General features: G+C 44.6%; 1 protein-coding gene across 2 annotated transcripts in view; it reads right to left on the bottom strand.

Moving 5' to 3' along the window:
* PLA2R1 (phospholipase A2 receptor 1) overlaps positions 1-18,892 on the bottom strand; it is a 126,995-nt gene extending 108,103 nt beyond the window's left edge. For both annotated transcript variants that reach the window (XM_081582807.1, XM_081582808.1), the window contains exons 1-2: positions 18,125-18,892; positions 330-713 (exon numbers count right to left, since the gene is read on the bottom strand). In XM_081582807.1, the coding sequence (XP_081438933.1) occupies positions 330-713; positions 18,125-18,233 (493 nt within the window). In that variant the 5' untranslated portion in view covers positions 18,234-18,892. The remainder of the gene's footprint in view (positions 1-329; positions 714-18,124) is intronic.
* Between the last annotated feature and the right edge of the window lie 2,695 nt (positions 18,893-21,587).

Genomic DNA, 21,587 nt, shown 5'->3' with positions numbered 1-21,587 from the left:
AAATCTTTTCCTTCTACTTTGATTTTCTCTCTCTCTCATCTTTTCTGTTCTTTCTCCTTTCCACTGATTCCCAAAGTTATTTAAGTGTTTTCTCCCCTAATACCTTTACATTCAAAGTTCTGCTTCTTTAGCAGAATTTAGCAAATCTGTTCTAAGACTCTGGCAATCTTTTTATAATAAGCAAGTAAGCAACTAAAATGTATTTAGCAGAATTCCCTTGAGGTCCCAGGTGCTGTGTACCTCTTTCATATATTTTACAAATCTTTATTTATGGGCAACCTTTCTAAATATATCATTTCATGTGTACTTTGGTCAAAATTATTTTTTACCTTTGTGCAGATAGTCACAAATGCCTCCACCACCGGACATATAGGAAACCCACTTATGGAGATATTTCCTTGAGGCCACAAGCGTGTTGTCCTGCTTCACCTGGACCATGTACTGGAGTGGGCCTGTGATCGTCTTCTTGTTACAGTGCCACTTCAAGGAAACATGGGTGGAATCACACTCATATATGCTCAGCGGCTGCTCTGGACTAGACACATTCAGACCCAGGCAGCCGCTGCCTCCGATGTTAAATAGGCGGTGGTTTGAAACCCACTTCCACAGCATGTACTTGTTGGGTGGTTTGCAGTTCTCCAGGGTCAGTGTAGATTTGCTGGCTTGAATACATTTCTCGAGGTTCTCACTTTGGATAATGAAGATTCCTTTATCTGAAACAGCAAAGTAGAAGATATAGTAGAGAATCTTCATATATAATTAGTGTCAGGGGGATCCCAATGTGCATGTCTGAGCTGTGACATGTCACACCAACAGCTATTGCATCTCAAACAGGTCTGAAGTTGATAGGCAGGGTCCACAACAAGGGCTTGATTTGTACAAAGGAAAGGAGTTTCTTGGGAGGCATACATGGACTTGCTGGAGCTCATGGCAAACCTCTGCTCTAAGACTGGATTGGCCCCCCAGTAACAAGGGCTGCTTGTGGATCCACTCGGGAACAGCACTGATAGAAAAGGAGCTCACCACAGCTGGAGAGAGAGGACTGCTAACAATACTCAGGGCTACAGGAGAGACACATTGGGTGCCCAGGGGTATGGTGACATTTTGGTTTTGTTTTTTTTTTTCCAGACAAATGCCTGAATGTTAGGAATATGGCAGCTCAATCAAGAGCCACTGAAATGAACATTTTTACCATCAAATTTCTTCAGGACACCCAAAGGATAGAATTCAAGGGCTTCTTTGTGTCTTGATAGGAGACCCAGTGCTTGTGAGAAAAAATGCTTCCCCACATTTGTTTTCTGTGCTGGGCCCATCAGAAGTAAAAAGACAGGGACATTTGCTCTGGGGTCAGCCTCCTCCTGAGAGAGTCCTTGTTGGGTGGGACTGGCAGCAGCACACAGATGCCCAGGACACTAGCTGAGGCCCCTCACCCAGAGACATGAGAAGATACAAGGGCACCATGACAGGACTGGGACCGCACAGGCCACCTGGGAGGAAGCAGGCATTTCATAATACACCCCTGAGCCTCCAACCCCAGGGAGCCAGGAGAAAGGATCTGGATGAGGTTCCTGTGGACACGCTGCCTGGGCCCACCCAGGGCTTACGTGGTATCTCTCTACCCACTATGTGACTTTACTTCAAGTTGTCAGCCTGGAAGTCACCTATCATGCAGTAACTATGAATACGTCTTCCCACAGGTTTTTTGAAGGTGGAAATCACATCTGATTTCTTCAGTGTAAGTTCAGAGTGTCCTGAGCACATCGTCGAAGTTCAGTAAATGTTTGATGTTGATTAAACACACTGGCGGGTGCTGCTTACCCAGGCTCATGGTTGCTGGGTTACTTAGCTCCGACAGTCTGGGCAGGTCCAAGAGTTCTTTTGTTCTCCTGTTCGCCAGGCTCTGCTCTTAAATGTTTTACTTCCTGTCCATTCTTCAAAAATCTAAAGGGATCTTATCAGGTTCCCTTAAAACAAGTGTGGTTTAGGGCCAGGCATCTCCTGTGGCAGGGGCATAGGAAACACAGGCAGAGCCTTCTAGAGAGTTCAAACAGTGCAGAATGAAGCTTCTTACGTATTGGTACGTGAGAACAATGCTTCATTTTGATAAAAGTTCTTTAGGCTTTTCTATAGTTGCTCAGGTCAAGAAGAACTGATTTACAGTAACCAAAATCACTTAAGAAACTGTTAAAGAAAGATTGTCAATGTATTAATGGAAGCTATACTTCATTTAATAATTGATAGTGTTATTTATAACCATATATTTGAGGAGTTGAATTAGTTGTCAGAAAATTGCTTTGATCACCATACATCAGAGCAAAAGAGAAGGGGGTGGAGGCAGAGAATGAATGGTTTTAGGGAGATTTCATTTAGATCAGGAAATTTGTTTTCCTAATGAAGCCCATGTCTGTGTGGTTATTAGTAATAGTCATTCAAGATCAAATCTACCTCTCGCCAATTCGATGTGGACTCTGATAATTATTAACATTCTCTCCAACTCTCCTATTCACCTTTTCACGCCTGGGTAAAATGTTAACCTTAATGTCTGTTACAGTCTACTAACTAGCTAGCCCAGAGTTCCATTAATTTTTCACAAAGGGATAATTATTTTACTATAATTGTTGTATAGTCTAGCTTCTATCTAATATGTATGTTCAAATATATCCAGCTCTGCAATTCACTGGCTGTACCATAGCCCTCTGGGCCTCAGTTCATGCACCTAAGATAGGTGGGTAGACTACCTGACTGGGCGTTAAGAGCGATGGAATCAAGTAGACCCACCACAGGCCAGCCTTGTAACTCTGGGCAAATTTCCTGATCTCTGTGAGTCTTGCCTTTCCTCTTTAAACTGGGAATATATGACACTGACCTCATAGGGATGTTAAGAGTATTTCATTAAATAGCTCATGCAGAGTACACCACATACTACCTTGGCATGGGAAGACCTCAGTAAATGTAGGTTGTTATTATTGTCATTATTATCCTTCTGGCTTCCTGATTCTTGGTCTGCAGATCCAGCTGTAGGTTTGGTTGAACACTTGTAGAATACTCATTTAAGCATCCCACCCAAGACTTCTAACATTAGCACAAAAGTCCAACTTAGTTTGCTTCTGCAGCACATAGTGGGTGCAGAGTTTTTAAACAATCCTGAAATACCATGTTATCAACTTTTATGAAGGAAAAATGCTCCTCAAACAACCAGATGACAAAACCTTTGTCTCATTTGTTTAAATGCATGTGTCATTATGAACTGAGTCTTCATCTGTTCAACTTCCACACTATCTAACTGTAAAGTCTATATTGCAGCTCTGTTACAAGAAAGACAAAAATACTTGATATTGACAAGCAGTGTACAGATGGGTCAATGAGTTCAGTTCAGTTCAGTCACTCAGTCGTGTCCAACTCTTTGTGACCCCATGAATCGCAGCACGCCAGGCCTCCGTGTCCATCACCAACTCCCGGAGTTTACCCAAACTCATGTCCATCAAGTTGGTGATGCCATCCAGCCATCTCATCCTCTGTCATCCCCTTCTCCTCCTGCCCCCAATCCTTCCCAGCATCAGAGTCTTTTCCAATGAGTCAGCTCTTCCCATGAGGTGGCCAAAGTATTGGAGTTTCAGCTTCAACACCAGTCCTTCCAATGAACACTGAGAGCTGATCTCCTTTAGGATGGACTGGTTGGATCTCCTTGCAGTCCAAGGGACTCTCAAGAGTCTTCTCCAACACCACAGTTCAAAAGCATCAATTCTTCGGCACTCAGCGTTCTTCACAGTCCAACTCTCACATCCATACATGACTACTGGAAAAACCATAGCCTTGACTAGACGGACCTTTGTTGGCAAAGTAACGTCTCTGCTTTTTAATATGCTGTCTAGGTTGGCCATAACTTTCCTTCCAAAGAGTAAGCGTCTTTTAATTTCATGGCTGCAATCACCATCTGCAATGATTTTGGAGCCCCCAAAAATGAAGTCTGACACTGTTTCCACTGTTTCCCCATCTATTTCCCATGAAGTGATGGGACCAGATGCCATGATCTTAGTTTTCTGAATGTTGAGCTTTAAGCCAACTTTTTCACTCTCCTCTCTCGCTTTCATCAAGAGGCTTTTTAGTTCTTCTTCACTTTCTGCCATAAGGGTGGTGTCATCTGCATATCTGAGGTTATTGATATTTCTTCTGGCAATCTTGATTCCAGCTTGTGCTTCTTTCAGCCCAGCGTTTCTCATGATGTACTCTGCATATAAGTTAAATAAGCAGGGTGACAATATACAGCCTTGATGTACTCCTTATCCTATTTGGAACCAGTCTGTTGTGTTCCATGTCCAGTTCTAACTGTTGCTTCCTGACCTGCATACAGGTTTCTCAAGAGTTGTCTGTAAGTAAATGGACATGGAAATTATATATCACTAAAATTTTAGAGGAATAATATTTTAAAATATCCAAATTATGAAGTGTTAAGAGAAAAGAAGAGATAGAATTAGAACTCAGTCCCACCAGTGATCACAAAAATACCTTTCCAAAGCAGAAGATATTAGACAAACTTAACTCCATGCTGCTCAGTTTTAGGGTGCTATCACATTTGTATACCCCACTGCCTTTAGGATGTGGCTTTGGAAAAGTTCTTCAGAATGTATCATAAACAAGTAGCTCTGGCTTACTAATAACAATAAACATGCCATCTTCAAAAGAAAAGGATGTCACACTAAGCTAAAAAATGGCCCAATCCCATTTTCCCATTAAGCTATAATAGAATCTGGTGCTAGCACCATTAATCTCCATAAATTCACTGAAGAGAAAGCAACTGTTTTCAAATAGACTACTAGGAGACCCAATATAGGTAGCAATATTCTGATTATTATCATATGTGCATATGAGTCATCTCTAACAAAAACATGATGTGAAAATAAGCCACCAGTCCTTAGTGTCTGTAGACAGATTTCAAGGATGAAGATCAAATGTGGGAGGAATCAAGATTGATTATAGATGTCAAGGACATCAGTTCTGCTTGAACACTGATTAAGTGATTAATGAAGTACTGCCAGAATTACTAAATCTCTTTGCAGTAAAGTGCTATTATACATCCCTTCATAATTATAAGTTTAGGAAGAGAAAAAGGATTGATTTACTAGAAGTAACTGAAAAACTAATTTTCATCCTTAAAAAAAAATCCATTGAAACTAGTGTTTCTACTTTCTACTTCTGAGTTCCTCTGGAAAGGAGATCATTTTAGATCCACCATTTGGTCCCACAGGATGACATGTACTTTTCTAAAGAATAGAAGGAGAATTTCTTTATTCATTCATTTCTTCATTCATTCATTCAACAAGCATTCCCTGGGTGCTGAGTATGTGGAAGGCACTGTGTAGGGTACCAGAGATAGACAGAAGAATCATTTGCTTGAATATTTGCTCTTTAAAACCATATCTATTTGTTCTGGAATCATGCATATTCTCCCAGTTAATGAGTTTCATCAGTTCCAAAGAAAACATTGTAAAATAAACCTTTAAAAACAAATGATGAAAAATAAGAAAAAGAAAAGGACTAGAATTTAGAACACTTGACTAGATCTTCAAGTGATGACATGAGTGAGGTGGACATGGCCCCTCAGTGCATCAGACCTTTCTAGATGGAGAGAGTGTGTGTATACAGGTACTGGCCCATTATCCAGGGAGGAGACAGCAGAACAGCACTGGAAGGGACATAGACGTGGCAGAAACTAACTACCCATAAACCCAGACCCATGAACTTCAGTGCTGGATGAGACCATAAAGCTCATTCAATTGAATCATCCTTATACTTTTTTTTTCCAAATGTTATTTTTTTCTTAGAAGTTCTATATTCATATATTTAGTGAGAACCATGTAGGTCTAGCTCTATTTACATGCTTTAATTTGTAACCTAGAAAGAAAAAAATGAACTGCTGTAGATTGTTGCCAAATAACTTGAAGTGGTGTCATCTGCCTATCTGAGGTTATTGATATCTCTTCTGGAAATCTTGATTCCAGCTTGTGCTTCATCCAGCCCGGCATTTCACATGATGTACTCTGCATATAAGTTAAATAAGCAGGGTGACAATATACAGCCTTATACAGATGACACCATCCTTATGGCAGAAAGCAAAGAGGAGCTAAAGAGCCTCTTGATGAAGGTGAAAGAGGAGAGTGAAAAAGCTGACTTAAAATTCAACATTCAAAGAACAAAGATGATAGGATCCAGTCCCATCACTTCATGGCAAATAGATGGGGAAACAATGGAAACAGTGACAGACTTTATTTTCTTGGACTCCAAAATCACTGCAGATGGTGACTGTAGCCATGAGATTGAAAGACGCTTGCTCCTTGGAAGAAAAGCTATGACCAACCTAGACAGCATGCTAAAAAGCAAAGACATTACTTTGCCGACAAAGGTCCATCTAGTTAAAGCTATGGTTTTTCCAGTACTCATGTATGGATGTGAGAGCTGGACCATAAAGAAGGCTGAACACTGAAGTATTGAAGCTTTTGAGTTGTGGTGTTGGAGAAGACTCTTGAGAGTCCCTTGGACAGCAAGGAGGTCAAACCAGTCAATCCTGAAGGAAATCAATACTGAATATTCATTAGAAGGGCTAATGTTGGTGCTGAAGCTGCAATACTTTGGCCACCTGATGTGAAGAGCTGACTCATTAGAAAAGACCCTGATGCCAGAGAAGGGGATGACAGAGGACAAGACGGTTGGATGGCATCACTGACTCAGTGGACATGAGTTGAGCAAGCTCGGGGAGATGGTGAAGGACAGGGGAGCCTGGCATAATGCAGGTCCATGGGGTTGCAAAGAGTTGGACATGACTGAGTGACTGAACAACAACAACTGGAAGCGGGAGACTTGAGATTTCAAACAGACATGAATGGAGGGTCTAATATGGCATGTGTTAGGAGCCCTGCAGATAGGATACATATATCAGTGTTTGCCCTCAAGACACTGATGTTCTCCCTGGGAGCGCATCATGAAATGTACAGGAAGAACTACAACTTAATGCCAAAATATATTTTGACATAGAGGTATAATCACAATAGGAGGAAACCAGGATCTAGAAGGTGTCAGTTTGGTCTAGAAGATCAGAAATATCAATCAGTCTCACAGGAACACACACACACACACACACACACACACACACACACACACACAAGAGGCACTTTCATTCAACATTTATTAGGGACCTAATATTTGTTGCACATGGGGGTACACTGGTGAACTAGACCAGCATGGGTGCCTATCCTCATTACAGAGACAGACTTCAGGCAGTGGAGAAACTATAGATGGAGAGGTGAAGGGTCACACCAGGGAAACTGTGGACAGAGCAAAAGTTACCAGACCTCAGAGGCGATGAAAATAATCAGCTCTAAGGGTGATGAGAGCCTCACTACATAAAAGTGTTTGGTGGTTGTAGACTATGAAGTTGGAAAGAGGTGGTTTGGGACCATTTTATGAGGAACTTAAATTTTATTCAAAAATCTGTATATTATTCAGATGAAAGGGAACTTTTGGAACAAGAGAAGCCATGACTGAGGCTATGGTGTGGAATGTGAATCATTTGATGAAAACATTTATTGAGCACTTTTTGTGTGCTCAGAATTGTTTTAGGAGAGTGTAGGTGTGAGACAAATGTCCAAGTTCTGCCCTGGAGTTCTCATTTAGCTGGGATGAGACAGCCCATGTGCAGGATGGAGAACATTCTGAAGACTTCTGCTTTGATCTAGCAAGAGATACAGAGCTATCAGTTCAACTGGTGGTGAAGAGAAAGAAAGGGACTGATTAGACTCTAGCCTCTTGAGAGAGAATTCAAGGAGGGAAGAGATGACAGGATATGGTGATCGATAGAACTGGAGAAGCCTGGAAAAGGTAATTGCAATGACTTGTTTTCTGGCTTCAGATACATGTTAGGCTGTCAGTTGCCTGCCGACTCCTACCACACTATGAGGTTGGGGTCTAAAGCCTCGGGTTGTAATTAGGGTTGGAAAAGTGGCAACTGGGGGTCCCTGCAGGAGGTTCCTCTTGAGGCCCTTCCACTTCATGCTCAGCACCCCTTCTGCCCACCTCCACCTGCCTTTTAGTATCCCCTTCTACTTTAAGCAGTTCCTCTTAGAACAGGCTGAGGTATGAAGTGTTACATAAATATGATTTGAAATGGTAAGCCTTGGTGAGATGTATGTTCAATTAAAAAAAAAACCTTAAAACAATTCATTGAAAAAAATCCTCTTTTTATGGTGGATTTTAGGCAAGCAAAGGGTTTTCTTGTGTTTAATAAATAACACCATGACAGTGGCACCTAAGCCAATTGATGTATAAGATGGCCTCATTAAGGGAAGTGGAAGGAAAAGTTCAGATGCACAGTTCACGTCAAGTGCTATGTTTAAGACAAGCTATTAGGAAGCCACTGCTTGCCAACTGCAATCCAATTTCAATCTCCTACTCCATTCCCCTGGGTTTAACCCTCTTCTACTCCATCTGCCCACACAGCTCATGCACTTCCTGCCCCAGGATCAGCTCTTGAATCTGTCCAGTTCTTTGCTGTTCTGACACTATTTCAATTTTAGCATGAAAAGTGTCTGGGAGGTATGCGGGGCAGGGAGATCACTGCCCTGAAACCAATCTAAAGGTGAGCAATTTCTCTCTTGAGATGTATCGACATTTCCCAGCTACACAAATTCGGGTTTGTCCTGTCCAGTGAGTTAGATTCAGATGTGATTGTTTCCCTTACTCAGATGACTCTGTAGCAGGAAGGGATGCTGTGTGCAGCTGAATCAAGTCCCGTTCATGGCTGAATGATGCAGGGAAGCTGAATTCTTAATATGTCTTTCTAAACCAGTAACCAAGGAATTTCTGATGTTTGCAGCATGTGCATTGTACTTGAAAGACAGAATCAAGGGAAAATGTGTCTGTCCTTCCTGGCTCTCTCCGCATGAATATTTGCATTTTTTCGCAGATCATCTGAGATGTGGTGTTTATCTCTTGACAATCTGATAGCGCTTAACAAAGCACGTGGCTTCCTATCAACTGGTTTCTGTTGGGCTGGCCAGAAAGTTCATCTGGATTTTTTCATAACAGGTAACAGAAAAACCCGAACGAACTTTTGGGCCAACCTAATAAAATGAGATAAAAAGCTGAGCACATTTTAAAATATCCCCTTGTCCTGTTTCAGAACTTACTTTTCTTTTCCTGCCCTAGCGTCGTCCTTGATGTTGAGCCTTCTTTATTCTCCTGAAGCTTCTGAACCTGTATAATCATCACCTCCACAGGCCTGGGGGACCCCTCTTGCTAAACCTTTTCACGTGTTCTTTTCCCCTTTCTTTCTAATCTCCCCAAATCGTCACTCAGTTCCACAAGGCATACAATACTCTTTCTCACATGCAGGAAAAATGAAACCTGGCTTCATCAGCTCTACCGTGCTCCAGTTTTGTCAGGACTCAAATTGCCTTTCACCAACCTCTATGTGAAGTGGATTAACCCTTCCAGACTGTCCCTGCCACCTGGCCACTCTCATTCCCTCCCTCCCCCTCCCTTTCCATCCATCTCCTCTTTAGCAGTAGCTGACCCTCACAGAAAATCTTCTCTCTTTCAAAGTTCTTCACTGTGTCTGTGTATCTTACAGGTGAATTTTTAAACTGAGTTGAAAACATTTCCTTTTAGCTTTTCATCTATTCCTCCATTATTTCTGCTTTATTTAACTCTGAAGTCTCTAACAGACATTGCTTATGTAAAAATCATTATTCACAGTGGCTCTGTTATTATCTTATAGACTGTGTTGAAAATATACCATCTCAGTCACCAGGGAGCCTTGTTACAAAAAAGCATGCTATGGCAAGAAACAGTAAGACAGGACAAGTAAGACATAAACTTTCCTCAACAATGTCTTTATGTTGAAATCCTGGGAGGATGCGATTCAAAGACTGGGTCACCAAAACAAAGAAAAATAGAAAACTCCAACAAGCGAACAGCCCTGGGAATGATGTGACGTTACTGAAAGCAAAAGTGTTTATGCTGAGCTTCCCTGGTGGCTCAGACAGTAAACAATCTGCCTGCAATGTGGGAGACCTGGGTTTGATCCCTGGGTCCAGAAGATCCCCTGGGGAAGGCAATGGCTACCCACTCCAGTATTCTAGCCTGGAGACTCCCATGGACAGAGAAGCCTGGTGGGCTACAGTCCATGGGGTCACAAAGAGTCAGACATGACTGAGCAACTAACACTTTCACTTTCTCCATTTTTTTATCTGCTTTGCTTTGAGAATTTACCCACTGAAGAAAAATATAGATTTCCTTAAATGAAAGATAGAAATGAAAACAAAACCAAATCCAAACTTTGAATGGTAGACATAATGTTAGTCCCTGTATTTGTTTGCTAAGGCTACCGTCACAAAGTGTCACCGACTAAGGGACTTAAATAGAAATAGGCTGTGTCATAGATTTGGAGATTACATGTCGAAAATCAAGGTGTCAGCTGGGTTGGCTCCTTGGAGGCCTGTGAGGGAAAGGTCTGTTCCAGGCCTCTTTCCTTGCTTGAAGATGTCTGTCTTCTCCCAGTATCTCTTCCTATCATCTACTCTTTATTCATATTTCTGTGTCCAAATCTCCTCTTCTTATGAAGACATCAGTCAAATTAGGGCTCACCCTAATCACCACATTATAACTTGATTACATCTGTAATGACCTTGTCTCCAAACAAGGTCTCATTCTGAGGTATTTGGGGGTTAGAACTTAAACATAATTTTGAGAGGGACACAATTCACCCCAAAACAGTTCCCATGCTTCTTACTCAGCCACCTAATTTGCAGACCCCAGAGTAAAATGAAAAGGTGGGGCCCTGGCGGGGACAGGGAAATCCAGTCAGTCTCCACTCCCTGTAGGCCCGTGAGGGGCTGCAACCTCCGAGGTGGAAATCCCTGGGAACGTACTCAGTTCCTGGACTGTGGAAAGACGATAGGTCCCCACTCAGCCCCCATGGACATGCAGTGGTGCTGCCACTCAGCGGGGACAGCAGCCTTGTCCTTTCCCTGGAGAACACCCTGGGCCTCCAGTTCCCCAGCTCCAGTGTAACCCGGTTGCCATGGTGGGCAGAGCACAGAAGTATGGATGAGGTGGCTGAAAACCACTCCAGTTTGGTGAGGAGTATGGAGCCCTATCCCAACAAGTGCAAAGCTTTGTACTAAGGCCACAGATATGGAGGCCAGCACCAAGGTCATCTCCGGGAACTGGCTGAGCCCCATTGTAATTGTTTCCCAAAGTGCCCTGATCCTTACCAGGCATGTGAGGTAAGGATCCTTACCAGCCATGTGACTTAAGGATCCTTACCCATGTGAGGTAAAAATACCCACTCCAGTATTCACTCTAGAGTGCCCTAAACAGTAACCTAATGACACCCTTCTAGCAGGAATTTTCTTTGTTTTGAGGCTACAAAAATTGGCTACTAACCCACAAAAAGCATTGGCTCTCCCTTGAGGTGACCCACTATTCTAACATGGTCTTGTGGGCTTTCCCTGGCCTGCTGCATTTGCAGCGCCCTCATTATCTCTGCTTCTTGCTCTTTGTAAACCTCCCTTCTGAAATACTCTGTGTCTGGAAATGCTTTTCCAACTCTAGCACAGACCACAACAAGGAGGTGACATGAAATGGGGCTGAGCTTGGTGACTCAGACAGTATAGAATCTCTCTGCAATGTGGGAGACCCAGGTTCAAATCTTGGATTGGGTAGATCCTCTGGAGAAGGTAATGGCAACCCACTCAAATATTCTAGCTTGGAGAATCCCATGGACAGAGGAGCCTAGTGGGCTATGGTCCATGAGGTCACAAAGAGCTGGACATGACTGAGTGACTAACACTTTCATTTTAAACTCCTGGCTTGTGCTCCATTGTTCCACAGGATTTCATGCCCAAAGAATAAATTCAGAAATAAAAGTTACTAAAAATTCTAAGACCCCAAACCAGAGAGAATTAGACCGCAAGGACAATGCCTTGCTGAGCATGGAGTCCTATGAGACTGTTCTGGTCACATGCCCATATGCCCTGTTAACTGACCAAGGCTAACACTGTGGGAAAAAGACCTTGGCAAACCACTGAGCATTTCTTTTAGGGTAGAAATGCTTGAACTTAGAGTATCTGCCTTGGTTTCTACATCTGCACAATGGTCTTAATAATAGTGCTGTCCTCATACAATCCTGGTAAGGATTAGCTCAGTCACTCTGGCCCCTTTATAAATGATAATAAGAGAAAAACAAATACTAACTTTGGACATGGATAGTGAAAAATAGCAGCAAAATAAGACAACAATGTTTATAGTTAAATAATTACTTCGAATTTTCTGTTTATATTTTCATAATTGAAAGGGAGAGTTCTCAAGACAAGATGTGACGAGCCAGAAATAATGAAATCTTTTATTAGCATATTTCTTTGGAACTGTAGTAATCTGGGAAGTATCGTAAATTAAAAAGTCATGTGGCCACATATAAAAACTCTTGTCTGTCTTGTTTAGCTCTGTATCACAGAACCCAACTTATAGAAATTCTAATGTTTTTCCTCCAGTTTTTCTTGAGTGACTTTATAAAATATTCTATCCTAACTGGCTTACTATAGTGTTTATAAGGTGTTCTTGTGTTTGGTTCTTTTATGAGCTATAATATTTCTTTTCACACTGATCTATTAAAAAATATAATTTATGTTCCTAGCTTTGTTTTGGAACATCTCATAAAAGGATTTCAAGGATAATTTCTAAAAGAAAATGGAGACAAGAGTCTATAAATGTCTCTGATACATTACTTTGATGGATCATATGAAGATTCATCACATAGGGATGGATTCAGAAGAGGCAGAACAAAGGGACTGTTTCTTCAGAAACCCTGGTATAAATAAGCAAATTGTTAGCTCACAGAAGGGAAGCCGAGGGCACCACCAAGCTCTGGGTGGCTCAGTCTTTCTGATAATTGGCTTGAAATCCACGCTGTGTAGTATCAGTTACTGCGACAACCAACAACAGGAAAAGAGGTTAGGAACTAATGAGAAAGAGTAAAAAGGACTAGAAAAACTGGAAGTCTCTGCTGACTCTCAAAGACATGTGAGGAAAGGAGCCAGTCAGAGAAACTGGGATGAGAAAAGTATAAAGTGGAAGAGATCCTGAAAGATGATGGATGGAGACAGAAGAAACGGAGCCTGAGGGCTGGAGTGGCTGATGACCAGGCAGGGCGGCTACACCAGGATCTGATCATAGTTTGACTTAAATTCCAGATCTCCAGATTAGCAGAATGGCTCATTACTCAGGGCTATAAAAATTTCCTAGAGAAAAAAAAAAAAAATCAATGGCTTAGCACATTTCTGCTTTGTGAAAATATTCACTCCTACGTGTGTTCGTACAGGGTAGAAAAGGGGGAGTTGAAGAGAGCAAGAGGCTGGCCTCCTGGCCCTCCAGTCACAAAATCAAGTTGCACCTCCCAGCACACAGCCGGATACAGAATGGGCTACTTTATCAGGATGCAAAACTATCCAGGGGTCTTTTGCATTTAGTGCTTAAGGGACTGGTTTGAATCTCTACAAGTTCCTGTAAGTGCAAGTTATTTAACCCTACTTCTTCTGTAAAAGAAGAGTGTGTATTAACAGAACCTACCTGATTAGCCTGAGGGACATTTTGACCTTTGTATTAGAAATGAAAGCTAAGGGGAAAATCTCAAGGTCATGACTTCTCCCCACGGCTGCCTCCAGGCGGTGGTTCCTAACACCCTCTTTCAAAACCCTCTCCTATGTGGCACCCTCTCTTCATTCCTTGATATCGGGGTGCGTCACCTGTAACTTCTTCCTCACACGTACTATGTGACTCCAGCAGTACTCCATCAGCCTCCCCACCTCAAGGCCTTTACCTTCAATACAGATGACTCTGGCCCAATGTTTCCTCTAACTCAAGTTGTGGCCCAGAAAAGTGACAAAATAAATTTAGTGTGTCCTGACCAGCATCGCAAAACAACATAGAATGAAACAGAGGAGAAAAGTAGCAGTGCAGCATATTAGGTAAGGGTGCTTTTTAATGATAAAAAGTTGCAGGTATATCAATATATGTCTGCCCTGCTCAGGATGCTCAGTTCCTTGATCTCCTCTGCCCTGAGAACCTTCTTTCACCTGTTCTCACTTTAGTGACCACTCCTGGCAACCCACTACAGTATTCTTGCCTGGAGAATCCCACGGATGGTGGAGCCTGGTGGGCTGCCATCTATGGGGTCACACAGAGTCAGACACGACTGAAGCGACTTAGCAGCAGCAGCAGCACCTGCAACCATATTTTGGACATGGTCACTACTGAGAACAGATCTACCTCCAAAATTTATCATTTCCTTGTATGATCACTACCCTTCCTATTCTGCCATTTCTCTCATCTTACTTTCACTGTCTGTTATTTTTAATTTTTTTTTTCCTTTTTAAATCCGATTTCTTGAATCTACATTTTCTGCTCCTTAATATTCCTATTAGAACTGACTTAGCTCAGGTCATCAGCCTCTTCCTTTATGGGAAATTGCTTGAATCTTCTAGTTGGTTTCTCGGCTGCCCTTCAGAATTCCTCTCTTTAAATCCCAAACTGACTATGGCAGTCCTAAACTAAGAAGTGTGATCTGGTTCTGGTTCCCCTTTTACAAACTCACAAGACCCTTCTCAGCAGTACCCAATTTACTCAACCAGAGTTTTTTTTCCCTTGAGCAGAGTGCCTGTAAACAAACTCATTTCCTCATCTTTCATATGCTTCCAAATATAGACATGCCACTCTCTTGTCCTACCACAACTCTGTTCTGGAGATCTACTCCATCCACAGCCCCCAATGAGACCGCATACCTGTGTGTACTTCCTACCCCTACCTTGGCCTACTAGCCATGGGAAGGCCTCTGATTCATGGGCAGAGCACAGGGACCGGCCCAGTCTGCTGTGACCAGTGTGGCCAGATTCCTCTCTTAGGAAATTAAGAGACTCTTCTGAGGATGCTGTGGGAGGTTATCTATGAAAGATCATACAAGTAGAAGCAGAAGAAACCCGTCCATAGAAAGAGAGCCAAACAGGGACCACCCACCAGCCCCTGAGAAACAGAGAAGTTGCTTCATCTCAGTGGCCAGTTCTCTGTTTCCAGGAGGCCCGGTGGCACAGGAGGACCTGTCCACGGGGCCCCTTGAGATCCTGCTACCCTTACCTCCAGGCCCTCATTTGCCTGTGACCTTCAGTGGCTCTCTTTCCTCCATCCAAAAGAGCCCAGATCAGAACTCTCAGCCCACTGAACTCTGTTGCCCAATAAGTGACTCTGCCTTTGCACACATTCTGTGTTTTCCCCAAAAGTTCTTGCTTCCATGGGGCAACTGCCTACTTCTCCTTCAGGAAAACAGTCTGGTTCCAGGGTGCATTAACTTAACTACTATGTGACACTGTATCTACTAATTTTTTAATACAAATTCATTGATAAACGGGGCTTCCCAGGTGGCTCAGTGGTAAAGAATGCGCCTGCCAATGCAGGAGACACAGGAGATGTGGTTTCGATCCCCGGGTTGGGAAGATCCCCTGGAGTAGGAAATGACAACCCACTCAGTCTGCCTGGGAAATCCCATAGACAGAGGAGCCTGGGGGGCTACATACTATAGGGTCGCAAAGAGTTGGACATGACTGAGCATCTGAGCATACACACATGCATTGATAAATGACTGAAAAGTCACCAAAATACCTAATCCATCATCTGTCCCTCAAGGCTGGGATGCTTACAATAAATAAGAAATCAATCAGTAATACATATCAAATAAAATTTCAGATTAAAAGTAGAACATGTATAACCTGCCTAGTATTATTGTGCATGCTAAGTCACTTCAGTTGTGTCTGACTCTGTGCGACCCTATGGACTGCAGCCTGCCAGGCTTCTCTGTCTGTGGGATTCCGCAGTGGGTTGCCGTGCCCTCCTCCGGGGGATCTTCCCGACCTAGGAATTGAACCTGCATCTCTTAGGTCTAACCTGCATTGGCAGGTGGTTTCTTTACCACTAGTACCACCTGGGATGCCCCACTTTGTATTATTACATATTCCTTATTAGTGGGTATGAAACTGACACCAGTGCATATTTTCTCTTGGTTGCTCTGGGGATGTCAATCATGGCTAAAAGTCAGTCAGTATACTACAGTGAACACAGTGGTAAACCTCAGCACCGAAACAACTAAAAAAAAAAGCAGCTGTATTTCAGCTTCTATGTCTGAAAAACGATGGCTGGAGTAGACAATGTCTCAGGTCCCTTCCAATGTGAAGATTTTATTTCTCCATCTTTGGATAAACAGGAAAAACTTGATTTAAACCCATCTGGATTATACTTGAAATTCCACTGATGAGTGCTTAAAGTCAAGAAGGGGAGCCTGGGTGACGATTGGAACATTCAGTGCCACACGGTCCCTGTGCTTTTAGAAACCAGTAGCAGCATTTTCATATCTGAAGATTCTCTGTGCCAACTATGAGTGTACAAGAGGTAGTGGACGATTCTAACTTCATAGTGTCCTTGACTATTAAAAAGAAGGCACTGATTAGAAATGATCTCAGCCGGGATTTGGATCTGCTACATATAGAAGGGATTAGCCCATCTGTGCTAACCCTGGCTCAGGGGATCACCAATGCATTCTCTCCGTGTGGTTACGTTCCAACTTCTTCTCTGGGCTGCTGCCCTGTTCTAGTTAGGCATTAGTGCTCAGGCAAGATCCACATTTTAAAATGTAAAGGAATAAGCTCGGCACAGTCACTGCTAGTGGAGATGGGTCACCCACCAGATCACATGCTCATCTGCAGGAACATTTTCACTGAACATTTCACTGAAGAAAGAGATAAGAGGTCTCTGACCTTTGGCAGCTTTAGAATAAGAATTGCTCAATCAGTCCCTGGGAAAGCCTCCTAGGAATGCAGGAGGATACAGTCCAGAGATGAATGCCTCCAAAAGGTACACAGAATATGTAGAGAAGGGAAACAGACACTGGTGACACCTTGTTTTACCCCTTCTGTTCAAGCTTCTCCCCAAAGGCTGAGAGGATGGAGGCTGCCTGGAGGCTCCTCCTGGTTTATTTAGTTTCCCCCCTACCACCTTCCTCCCCTCACACCCAGGCTTGCACTTTTGGATACTGGCTGCTTTGCCTCTGAGGCAGCCCATGTAGTTATTCACGAATGCAGGCACTCTCTCTTTCTGTCTCTGTGTGTGTGCTCAGTGGCTTCAGTCGTGTCCAACTCTTTTGCCACCCCATGGACTGTAGCCCGCCAGGCTCCTCTGTCCATGGGGACTGTCCAGGCAAGAATACTGGAGTGGGTTGTCATGTCCTCCTCCAGGGGATTTTCCTGACCCAGGGATTCAAATCAGCCTCTTGTGTCTCCTGCACTGGCAGGCTGGTTCTTTACCACTAGCCCCACCTGAGAAGCCCTTCTACCTCTGTACCTGTCCCTTTATGAATCTTATGTATAGTAGGTGCTCAATAAATATTTGATGAACTGAGCCGTGTGTACACGTGTATACTGTGGTGGTAACCGCCCCCCCCCCGCCCCCCGCCCCAGAAACTCCCCACTCACTGGCATGCTGTGTGCCTTGCAAGGGGTCACATTTTGTGATCAGTAGTCCTATGGATGTCACAGCCCCTATATTTTACAGTGTTAAGAAACTGAAGAGCAAAGAGCTAATTTGCTCCAGCTCACAAGTTTATTAGGGCCACAGAGGCTCCTCTTCCCCACCTGGCCCGAGAGGCTTTAATAGAGAAGATTGTTTTCTTTCTCGACGGCGCAGAACGGAGAAGCCCGGCTTGGGGACACTCACGGCGGGCAGCGTGCACCAAGAGCGCTTGCTTTGGGGGAGAACAAGATGGGACATCTTTTTACCATCATTTTCCCCAGAGATGGTCGTCCCAAATACACCACTCTCGAAAAGTTTACGTTTTGAAATATCTACCCTCCTACGCTCAGCGAGTCCCCGGCCACAGTTGAGTCAAAAGGCCCGCGAGCCCAGGTTACCAACCCCTCGCCGCGCTACCCACGCGGACCACGGTCTAAATCCCGGCTGCCTCGCGCCTTCCTCCTCTGGATCACCTCTGCCCCCGACGTGCCCGCTGGTCTCTCTGGCCCCGGGGGACACTCACCTTGCCACTCGCGGAGCCGCTCTGGGGTGACTGCCCCCGCCGCGGTCTCGGCGGAGCCCGCCAGTGCCTGCAGCAGCAGCAGGAGCAGCGACAGCGACAGCAGCGGCATCGCTAACCACTTGGCTTGCTGGTCTCTGGGTGTAGCGCCCGCGGGGGGCCAGCGCCCAGCCCTGCGGTGGGTGGGGTGGGGGAGGGCAGGACCGCAGCCTCCTCCGCGCTCCACCCTTCCCCGGGGGCCTCGCCACCCCTGCGTCCCCGAGACCCACTTCGTCAGTCACTCCTGTCGCCACGGTGGGGGGGACACTCTGGCTGAAGACGGAAAAGTTGCGGAGGTTCTCCCTCTGCGGCTTGGAGCAGGAGGAGGAAGAGGGGGTGGACCATCTGCCCGTCCCAGAAATTCCTGCCTTTGGGGTGGAGAGGGAGGGGGGAGGCTGCCCCGGGCTAGCTCCTCCTGCTTCCAGCCTTCTCTCTCCTTCCTGGGGGAGGCCGAATAGGAGTTGGGGGTGAGCGAGTTGAAAATCTCTGAGACAGGAAGTCTGACATCTGGGTTTGCAAACCACCCGGGTTCTGGTAAACACTGCGGGTTTGGCGGCAGGCAGCTTAGAGGAAACCGAGCTGCTCCGAGGACCCAGGCGCACTGGGAACGCTCTGGACTCCCTCTCCCCTGGAATGTGGAGCCCAGAGGTCCCTGGGGGTGCGCCAGGGTCTCCGCCCTACTCACTCCAGAGACCCTGAAGCTTCTTCCCTTGTTGAGCTCCTTTCCCCTTTACAAACTACCTCCCCCTTCCATCTCCTCAGATTGTCATAACTGGGTTATCCTGTGTCACAGCTGTGACCTTGTTGTCTCACTTTATACCTAAAAAACTGGTCCAGAAAAGCAAAGTGATTTGCTCTAAGAGGTTACACCTTAAGTTGGCAAAAGTTCCTCCCTAAACTAGGAAAACTGTGACTAGAATGTAGTCTTTCAAGTAGCTAGCAGAAGTGTGTGTGTGTGGTGGGTGTGTGTGTGTGTGTGTGTGTGTGTGTGTGTGTATGTTAGTTGCTCAGTTGTGTCTGACTCTTTACGGCCCCATGGACTGTAGCCCGCCAGGCTCATCTGTTCATGGAATTCTCCAGGCAAGAATTACTGGAGTGGGTTGCCATTTCTTTCTCCAGGGGATCTTCCTCACCCAGGGACTGAACCTGGGTCTCTCGCATTGCAGGCAGATTGACAGATTCTTTACCATCTGAGCCACCAGGGAAGCCCACTAGAAATGTTTAATATTCACGAGAACAGGCTAGTATAGTATCTTTCCTAAATAGTCATTGAATAAAACATTGTTTATGATGCTAGTCATTAAAACATAAAAGGAGGGAAGAGAGCAAAATGGAGCTTTAAAAAATAAAAGGAAGGTGGTGCAATCTTGGAGAACCTTGCTTTCCTTAGCTGCCTATTGGCCAAAACCAATTATTTTTTTGGCGGGGGTGGGGAGGGCTCTACTGCCACCCCACCTCCATGTGGGATCCTTGTTCCTCCACCAGGGATTGAACCCAAGCCCCCTGCATTGGCATCCTGGAGTCTTAACTATTGGACTGCCAGGAAAGCACCCTCAAAGCAATAGTTTTGAATGATACTGTCAGCTATAGACTGAATTGTGTCCCACCAGTACCCCAGTCATTTGTTAAAGTCCTAACTGCTTCCCCCCCAGTTGTATTTGGATATAGGGATTTTAGGAGTTAATTAAGTTTAAATGAAGTCTAAAGGCTGGGGTCCTAGATAAGATCGACCTTATTATAAGGAGAGGAAGAGAGAGATCTTTCCACCCAGGCACCAAGAAGAGGCCATGTGAGGACACACAGCAAGAAGGTAGCCATCTACGAAACAGGCAGAGATCTCATCAAACCCCAAAATCTTCAGGAACTTGATTTTGGACTCTCCAGCCTCCAAAACTGAGAAATATGTTTCCATTGTTTAAACCTCCCAGCCTCTGATATTTTATTGAGTTAGCCCAAGTGGATTCATACTGTCTTAGCCCAGATACCCTGGAAGCAGAGCCTGGGATGAGATCCCTGGCAGGGAGTGGAATTGAAGATCAGAGTGAAATAGGGAAGCAGGGATAGCCACTGCCTTGGCCACTATAGTAGCAGCATGTGCTCAGTCCTGCAGTAGGAACCTTGGAGGGTCTCAGAACTGTCTGCCCTGAGGTCAGGAGGAAAGGGGAAAACATTTTTCCTTATCCATCCGTGCTGGTTAAGGCAGTCCTGGGGTTGTTCACCCCTCTGCACACTTCCTTGGCAGTAGTAAGCTTAGAGCGCAGTCCCATGCTTTGGCATCCAGAAAGCCCTGGGGCAGGCAGCTACAGGTGCATGGCATGGGCAGAGGTAAGGTGCTGTCACCTTGCCCCAGAGGGAAATTGTGCAGGGCTGGCTGTTGCTGGAGTTAAAAGGTGGGGCTGAGAAAATGTGAATATTTTCAATAACTGAGTCAATAAATATTCTTTTATGTAGAAGTCAGCATCCCTGCCTGAAACATGTAGAAAAGGGATGTTTTCAGCATGCAGGAGTATATAGACCTCAGTCATGATGTATTTATCCATTTCTTCTGTGGCCTCAGGACTACATTGCATGCTATGTAGTGTTAGTCGATCAGTCGTGTCCGACTCTTTGTGACCCCATGGACTGTAAACTGCCAGGTTTCTCTGTCCACAGAATTCTCCAGGCAAGAATACTGGAGTGGGTTGCCATGGGAAAACCCCAAAGTAGATGATTCAGCCCTGTCTGAGTGGGCTGGCATCTATTGCAATAGCTGAGTATTATCCAAGTGGCACTATTAAGTAGGAAAGTGCAATCCTGATGTTAATCCTTGGTGAGGTGCAGTACAGTGGGAGTAAAAGTCGGAGAGGCCAGGAGGTGCTAGAGTCACTGTGCAGGGTTAGATGTGCTGTGATGGAGTGAAGAATACTTGGGAGGAAGAGGCTGTTTCAGGTTGGGAAGAAGCTGTGCCAAAAAATACAAAAGTTGGCGTGAAAAATGCTTGTATGGGAGAGAGTGAGTGGGCAGATGTGCTGGAGCAAAGGGCAGCTACTGGGGCAGCCTGACAAGCAAGGTCTGTCACTGGGACACTCGGCTACCTCCCACTGGCTGTGGGATCTGGGTGATACATACACCTGCTATGGCTTCAGTTTTATCCTCTATAAAATGAGGAGAAAAAGCCTTCCCTGACCCACAGCAGATAATATTCCAAAGGAACAGAGCTATAAATATGAGCAGGATAAAGAGGGAAACAAGCCATATTTCATCTTCAAAGCAATTAGTGTAACGAAGAATGGTGATGACAGCTTCCTGGCCTCCTGACACCAAATTTCCTATTCAATGATTAGAAGACTCCTAAAGAGCTAGTTTTCATCTCTTCCTGAAGTATTGCATGGGTCTTTGAGGTGGAAAATGTGGCAAAGAGCTTTTAAGCCTTTGAGAAAATGATCCT

Source organism: Giraffa tippelskirchi, chromosome 3 (genome assembly GCF_054371585.1).
Source record: "Giraffa tippelskirchi isolate mGirTip1 chromosome 3, T2T-mGirTip1v1.2.pri, whole genome shotgun sequence".
In the NCBI taxonomy this organism is placed as follows: Eukaryota; Metazoa; Chordata; class Mammalia; order Artiodactyla; family Giraffidae; genus Giraffa; species Giraffa tippelskirchi.
Note: the sequence above shows the minus strand (reverse complement) of the source record. Positions and strands in the feature narration are given on the sequence as shown.